The 8,397-nt window shown below is 47.4% G+C and overlaps 1 protein-coding gene across 1 annotated transcript; it reads left to right on the top strand.

Moving 5' to 3' along the window:
* The first annotated feature begins 2,021 nt into the window (after positions 1 to 2,021).
* On the top strand, positions 2,022 to 3,687 carry LOC125556023. Its single transcript, XM_048718824.1, has one exon. It carries the CDS (start codon positions 2,109 to 2,111, stop codon positions 3,381 to 3,383), a length of 1,275 nt encoding a protein of 424 aa, XP_048574781.1. The 5' UTR covers positions 2,022 to 2,108; the 3' UTR covers positions 3,384 to 3,687.
* Positions 3,688 to 8,397: the final 4,710 nt, after the last annotated feature.

The following is an 8,397-nucleotide window of genomic DNA, read 5'->3' on the forward strand; positions in this document are numbered from 1 at the left end:
CAATTGCACATCCACCTTCGGCATCCCATCTTTTTCGAACGACCAACTTCTATAAGTCCACTATCGCACACCAACTTTTCTATTAATTTGTAAAAAAATGTATTTCTTCGGTATTTTAAAAATTCTGTATATTTTCTAAATTTGTAGTTTTTGGAAAATTCTTGTTTGTTTTGAATTTATCTACATATTTTAAAATTTGCAAACAATAAAATTTGTGAATAGTTTTTCAAATTCACTTTTCATATAGATTTTTATTTATTTTAGTAAGAATGGAATGAATGATCATCCATTTAGCGGCTAATTTATCTCTCGCCATTTCTTTTCTCTCCATTTCCCTTTTATTTTCCATTGAAGTCAACGTTTTTTTGTGCAATCTTTTTTGTGAGACTTTTTTTTTTCTTCAGTTGTAACTTCACCAACTTGCAATTGGGATCAACCAATTTGTCCCGCTCAACCGCAAGTTCACTAATTTTTTTATGAGAAAACTTTCAATCTATTCATCTTTAATCATGTCAATACAATGAACACCAGAATAATAAAAATTACATCTAGGTCCATAGACCACCAAGCGACAACTACAAGCGCTGAAACGAGCCGAAGACGCCGTCGTCATCGCCCCTCCCTCGTCGGAGCCGCACAAAACTTGTTGTATTAGACAGTCGGGAAGTCGTCGTGCTAAGGCCCCATAGGACCAGCGCAGCAGAACAGCAACCGCCGCCGATGAAGAGTAGCGTAGATCAGAAGGATTCAACCTGAAAAAACACAAACGTAGACGAACTACAACCAGATCCGAGCAAATCCACCAACGATAGATCTGCCGGAGACACACCTCCACACGCCCACCGATGATGCTAGACACATCACCAGAACGGGGGCTAGGCGGGGAAGACCTTATTCCATCTTTAGGGAGCCGGCGGCGCCGTAGTCTCGTCTTCCTAAGAAGGACACAAACCCTAACGAAACTTGAAGAAACATCTAAAACGGAGCCCTCCCGCCGGCAAGGGCCGGGATCCACCACGCCACCATGGTCCTAAGGCCACCAGAGACGAGATGGACCGGCGGCGGCGCCGACGGAAGAAAAAGGAACCCTAAGTTTTTCTTGGGAAGGAGGCTTTTTGTCTGAATACTTTTTATGCAAGTCCACTAATTTTTAACTGGGCTAGTTATAAGTCCACCCTTGATTTGCAGCTAGACTCAATGTTTCTTTTGGTTTCGCAACTGATTCCAACTCTTTTTTGCATAAAGTCCACCCTTAACTTGCAACTGTAATTTTTTTTGCCTCAGTTGCATGTCTACCATCGACTCAAAGTTAGGGGTTGACTTTTCTCGGTTGCAAGTCAACCGTCATCTCATGACTTAGTCTGACCCTTTTTTATCTCAGTCAAGTCAACCATCGACACGCACCTGAGACCGTTTTTTTTATTCTGGTTGTCTACTATAACAAGTTTGGCTCGACCTTCGTGAGGGAGGGCGATGAGGCCGACGCGCCTTCGGCTAACTCCAGTGATTGTAGTCTCCGCTAGGTGGTCTATGAACAGGGTCACATGGATGTAATTTTTGTATTCCTGTGTTCTTTGTACTGCCATAACATTAATATTAATAGATCGAATCTTTTCTCGCAAAAGAAAGGAATAAAACTTATACATGTAAAAACAGGCATAAATTTCACTAAATGGGTAAGCTGACGAAATCCTTATTAAATGGGGTAACTGATGTTTCATGTGTCAAACTACGCGTATGGGTACCCTGCAAAATAAAATAAAAACTACGCGTATACGGGTAAAAAATGAAGTTGACTCGCCACTGCGCCAAGAATTTTTTTTTTGAGGGTACCACTGCGCCAAGATTGAAGTAAACTTTATTCTAGCTCCCTGTGGCGCGGCGCCAGCATTGCGACCAAGTGCTCAGTTCCGTGGGAGGCAAGTAGCATGATCTTTAGAAAATGAAGGTTCCGTGAGTGGCACGAATGCATATGCTCCAAATCGTATCGCTTGAGTGTATTAAACCGTCAGCAGCTCGTTTTATGCTGCTCACTGACTCAGTTTATCAGACCCATTCGTGTCTCGAGGATTCATTCCCGTCAAGAAGTGCATCCGAGTTCCGGGTCAATGGCTGGCCGCCGGCGACGACAGCGCAGCAAGAACAAGCACAAGACAGCGTCGAGGAGCGACATCCCGTCAGGGCCAACGACCGTCCACCAAGTCCCCGACCACCTCCTCGAGCTCGTGCTCCTCCGGGTCGGCTCTTCCGTCGCCCTCGTCCGAGTCGCCTTCACCTGCAAGCGCTGGCGCCGCCTCGTCGCGGACACCGCATTCCTGGCCCGGTTCCGCTCCCTCCACGCAGCCCACGTCGCCGGTCACTACCACGTCGTCGACCGGCCCTACCGCGAGAAGCTGCCGCCCGACGGGAACAACCAGAACCAGGTGTTCGTGCCAGACCCCTCGGCTGCCGACGCCATCGACAGATGCCACTTCTCCCTCGATTTCCTCCCGGAATGCGATGGCTCCTCGTCCTGGGAGCTCGCCGACAGCCGCGGCAGCCTCCTTCTCTTTTACAGGGCGAGAACAAACTGGACGGGGCGGCTTCGCTTCCCGGACCTCGTCGTCTGCGAGCCGCTCTCGCGGCGGTACCAGGGGATCGCCTACCCGCCGGCGATGCGTCTCCACCTGTGCTTCGGCGCGTTCCTGCTCGACGGTGGCGCCGTCGACGAGACGGGTGGCTGCATCGGCATGTCAAACTTCCGGGTGATCGTCGCGGTCTACGAATACGTCGCGCATGCCCGTGCCGCACCCCGGGCCTGCGTGTTCTCCTCGGGCGCCGACGGCGGTTGGAGCTTGAGGCAGCGCGCGGCCGGCAGCGGCAGCGGCGGCGTCCCCCTCTCGTGGTTTGGCTTGATCAATTTTGTAGGGCGCACGCGCTGGTCGCTATACTGGACGATGGAGCGCGACGGCGCCGTGCTCTCTCTCGACGAGTCCACCCTGGAGTTCTCGCTCGCCATGTTCCCGGATGCCGTCGTGGGGTGGCGGGACGAGTTGTCCACCTTCTGGGTCATCGGCGGCGAGGACGGCGCGGTGCGCGTCGTCCGCATGATCAACAGAGGCCTCACGGTCTTTGCGCAACTCCAGGGCGGCGGCGAGTGGGTGACGGAGAAGGTCGTGAGGCTGCGGCCGGCCGACATTGTCGCGGCCAACGAGAGGTATGTCCTCTTGACGCCGAGGGGGCAGACCTGCCTTTTCTCCGTCGAGCTCGACACGCTGCAGGCGGAGAGCACGCACGAGAGGAACAGGTGCGCGGGAGCGGCGTACCCGTACGAGCTGCCTTGGCCACCGGTCTTGCAGGCCTGCTGTGCTGCCGATGACACGCGCCGAAGGAGATACCGCTGATGTATTATGAAAATTTGTGCAGTGTACTTTACCAGAGTGTTGGAAACGAGAGTTTTGGAAATGCTTCACGATGTATTGATCGGTGCATAACGCACGTATATATGAAGTACAAAGTAAAAAAAAAGTAATGCTATATAGGTTTAGCGGGGTTTTACATGTAGGTGGGTTTTGATTGAAGATTAAGAAAAAGGGTTCACTGAGAATTAGTGATGTCTCAGTTGACAGGATTAATCATACGATTTGATTGATCTGTATTTGTCTCTGATGTATTCTCGTTGTTCAAAACCTATTGTACCTTCCGCTATATGGGCCGTGGGCTACGGTTTGTGGTCCTTCTTATTTTTTTCCTGTTTTATTTATTTATTTTCTTAATAGATATCCCATGTAAATATCTAGTGTTTTCTTTCTTCTTTTTTCTGTTAGGCTTGTGTGTACAGAAATAAGATACGCGTACTTATCTGGCTTTTTTCCTTCTTTATCATTTATTTTTTATTTTATCTTTTTGTATATGTTTTATTTGTCTGTTTTTACTTCTACTTCTACCTTTTTCTATTTTTATCATTCATCTTTGGAAGATTTAAGTAAGATATATCTTGACACGAATGAACAATTTTTATTCTCACTTTTTGTTGTTGTCTTTTCTATGTTTTTTTTGTTTTAATTTTATTTTGTCGGAGGGGGTGGCGGGAGAAGGGGCGGCCATTTGCATGTCCGACACTAGGCATGCAACTGCAAGTGTCACCCCCGACCGCAACCTCATCTCTTTTAAAACGACTGTAACTGGACTTTTTTGTTCTGTCGGAGGGGGCGGGTCAGTTGCAAGCCCGACAACAGCCCCGCAACTTCATATCCCCCAACATGGTTGCAACTCAACTTTCGTTTTTTGTAGGGGGCGTCGGGAAAGGGGACATGCCAAGTGCAAGCCCGACAACAGTCTCGTAACTGCAAGTGGCGCACCAGACCGCAACTGCATGTCCCTTAGCATGGTTGCTGAAGGAAATATGCCCTAGATGCAATAATAAAGTTGTTGTTTATATTTCCTGATATCATGATAAATGTTTATTATTCATGCTAGAATTGTATTGAGCAGAAACTTAGTACATGTGTGAATACATAAACAAACAAAGTGTCCCTAGTATGCCTCTATTTGATTAGCTCGTTAATCAAAGATGGTTAAGTTTTCTGACCATAGACATGTGTTTTCATTTGATGAACGGGATCACATCATTAGAGAACGATGTGATGGACAAGACCCATCCTTTAGCTTAGCACTATGATCGTTTAGTTTTATTGATATTGCTTTCTTCATGACTTATACATGTTCCTCTGACTATGAGATTATGCAACTCCCGAATACCGGAGGAACACCTTGTGTGCTATCAAACGTCACAACGTAACTGGGTGATTATAAAGATGCTCTAGAAGTGTCTCCAATGGTGTTTGTTGAGTTGGCATAGATCAAGATTAGGATTTTTCACTCCGAGTATCGGAGAGGTATCTCTGGGCCCTCTCGGTAATGCACATCACTACAAGCCTTGCAAGCAATGTGACTAATGAGTTAGTTGCGGGATGATGCATTACGGAGCGCGTAAAAAGACTTGCCGGTAACGAGATTGAACTAGGTATGATGATACCGACGATCGAATCTTGGGCAAGTAACACACCGATGACAAAGGGAATAACATATGTTGTTATGCGGTTTGATCGATAAAGATCTTCGTAGAACAAGTAGGAGCCAATATGAGCATCCAGGTTCCACTATTGGTTATTGACCGAAGATGTGTCTCGGTCATGTCTACATAGTTCTCGAACCCGTAGGGTCCGCACGGTTAACGTTCGATGACGATTTGTATTATGAGTTATGTGATTTGATGACCAAAGTTTGTTAGGAGTCCCGGATGAGATCACGGACATGACGAGGAGTCTCGAAATGGCCGAGGGGTAAATATCGATATATTGGAAGGTTATATTCGGACACCGGAATGGTTCCGAAGTGATTCGGGTATTTTTCGTAGTACGGGAAGGTTACCGGAACCCCCCGGGGAAGTATTGGGCCTTCATGGGCTTTAGTGGAAAGGAGAGAAGGGCCGCAAGGGGTGGCCCCCCATGGAAAGTCTGAATTGGACTAGGGAGGGGGCGGCGCCCCCCTCTTCCATTCTCCCTCTCCTCCTCCTTCCCTCTCTCCCCCTCTTGGAAAAGGAAGGGGAGTCCAACTAGGATTGGGAATCCTAGTTGGAATCCCACTATGGCGCGTGCCCTCCTTGGACGGTCTCCTCCTCCCCCTCCTTTATATACGTGGGCAAAGGGGCACCCCAAAGTACAACAGATAATCTCTTAGCCGTGTACGGTGCCCCCCCCTCCACAGTTCAACACCTCGGTCATATCGTCGTAGTGCTTACGTGAAGCCCTGCACCGGTAACTTCATCATCACCATTGCCACGCCGTCGTGCTGACGGAACTCTCCCTCGTCCTCAACTGGATCAAGAGCTCGAGGGACGTCATCGTGCTGAACGTGTGCTGAACACGGAGGTGCCGTACGTTCGGTACTTGGATCGGTTGGATCGTGAAGACGTTCGACTACATCAACCGCGTTACTAAACGCTTCCACTTTCGGTCTATGAGGGTACGTAGACACACTCTCCCCTCTCGTTGCTATGCGTCTCCTAGTTAGATCTTGCTTGATCGTAGGATTTTTTTTGAATTACTACGTTCCCCAACAGTGGTATCCGAGCGAGGTCTATGCGTAGATGTTATATGCACGAGTAGAACACAAAGATTTTGTGGGTGATTATAGTCATACTGCTTACCACCAACGTTTTACTTTGATTCGGCGGTATTATTGGATGAAGTGGCCCGGACCGACATTACATGACCGCGTTCATGAGACTTGTTCTACCGACGTGCTTCGCACACAGGTGGCTGGCGGGTGTCTGTTTCTCCAACTTTAGTTGAATCGAGTTTGACTACGGCCGGTCCTTGTTGAAGGTTAAAACAACACACTTGATGAAAAATCATTGTCGTTTTGATGCGTAGGTAAGAACGGTTCTTGCTAGAAGCCCGTAGTAGCCACGTAAAACTTGCAACAACAAAGTAGAGGACGTATAACTTTGTTTTTGCAGGGCATGTTGTGATGTGATATGGTCAAGACGTGATGAGATATAAATTGTGTATGAAGATGATCATGTTTTGTAAAAGTTATCGGCAACTGGCAAGAGCCTTATGGTTGTCGCTGAAGGAAATATGCCCTAGAGGCAATAATAAAGTTGTTATTTATATTTCATTATATCATGATAAATGTTTATTATTCATGCTAGAATTATATTAACTGGAAACTTAGTACATGTGTGAATACATAGACAAACAGAGTGTCCCTAGTATGCCTCTACTTGACTAGCTCGTTAATTAAAGATGGTTAAGTTTCCTAGCCATAGACACGTGTTGTCATTTGATGAACGGGATCACATCATTAGAGAATGATGTGATGGACAAGACCCATCCGTTAGCTTAGCATAATGATTGTTTAGTTTTTCTGCTATTGCTTTCTTCATGACTTATACATGTTCCTTAGACTATGAGATTATGCAACTCTCGAATACCGGAGGAACACCTTGTGTGCTATCAAATGTCACAAAGTAACTGGGTGATTATAAAGATGCTCTACAGATGTCTCCGGTGGTGTTTGTTGAGTTGGCATAGATCAAGATTAGGATTTGTCACTCCATGTATCAGAGAGGTATCTCTGGGCCCTCTCGGTAATGCACATCACTATGAGCCTTGCAAGCAATGTGACTAATGAGTTAGTCATAGGATGATGCATTACGGAACGAGTAAAGAGACTTCCCGGTGACGAGATTGAACTAGGTATGATGATACCGACGATCAAATCTCGGGCAAGTAACATACCGGTGACAAAGGGAACAACGTATGTTGTTGTGCGGTTTGACCGATAAAGATCTTCGTAGAATATGTAGGATCCAATATGAGCATCTAGGTTCCGCTATTGGTTATTGACCGGAGATGTGTCTCGGTCATGTCTACATAGTTCTCGAACCCGTAGGGTCCGCACGCTTAACACTCGATGACGATTTGTCTTATGAGTTATGTGTTTTGATGGCCGAAGTTTGTTCGGAGTCCCGGATGAGATCACAGAGATGACGAGGAGTCTCTAAATAGTCGAGACATAAAGATTGATATATTGGAAGGCTATATTCGGACATCAGAATGGTTCCGGAGAAGTTCGGGTATTTTCCGGAGTACCGGGAGGTTACTGGAACCCCCCGGGGAGTTGATTGGCCTTAGTGGGCCTTAGTGGGAAGGAGAGGCGGCAGCTAGGAGGTGGCACCCCCAAGCCCAGTCCGAATTGGACAAGGGATTGGGGCGCGGCCCCCTCTCCCTTCCTTCCCTGTTCTCCTTTAGGTGGAAACCTACTAGGACGTGGAGTCCTAGTAGGATTCCCCTTCTCCCGGCGCGCCCTAGCCTGGCCGGCCGGCCTCCCCCTCCCTCCTTTATATACAGGGGCAGCGGGCACCCTAGAACACACAAGTTGATCTTTTAGCCGTGTGTGGTGCCCCCTCCACAGTTACACACCTCAATCATATCGTTGTAGTGCTTAGGCGAAGCCCTGCATCGGTAACTTCATCATCACCGTCACCATGCCGTCGTGCTGACGGAACTCTCCCTCGACCTCAACTGGATCAAGAGTTCGAGGGACATAATCGAATTGAACATGTGCTGACCGCGGAGGTGCCGTGCATTCGGTACTTCGATCGGTTGGATCGCGAAGACGTTCGAGTACATCAACGTGTTACTAATCGCTTCCGCTTTCGGTCTACAAGGGTACGTAGACACACTCTCCCCTCTCGTTGCTATACATCTCCTAGATAGATCTTGCGTGATCGTAGGTAATTTTTTGAAATATTGCGCCCCCAATAGTCGCTTTATTGTATGAAATGCAATCACCATGTAATTTCTTTACTTTATCACTAAGCGGTAGCGATAGTCGTGGAAGCAATAA

Source organism: Triticum urartu, chromosome 5, assembly GCF_003073215.2.
Source record: "Triticum urartu cultivar G1812 chromosome 5, Tu2.1, whole genome shotgun sequence".
NCBI classification, from domain to species: Eukaryota; Viridiplantae; Streptophyta; class Magnoliopsida; order Poales; family Poaceae; genus Triticum; species Triticum urartu.

Bases quoted from the DNA above. Each gene is read 5' to 3' on its own strand.
- LOC125556023 (XM_048718824.1), top strand. From the start codon at position 2,109: ATGGCTGGCCGCCGGCGACGACAGCGCAGCAAGAACAAGCACAAGACA.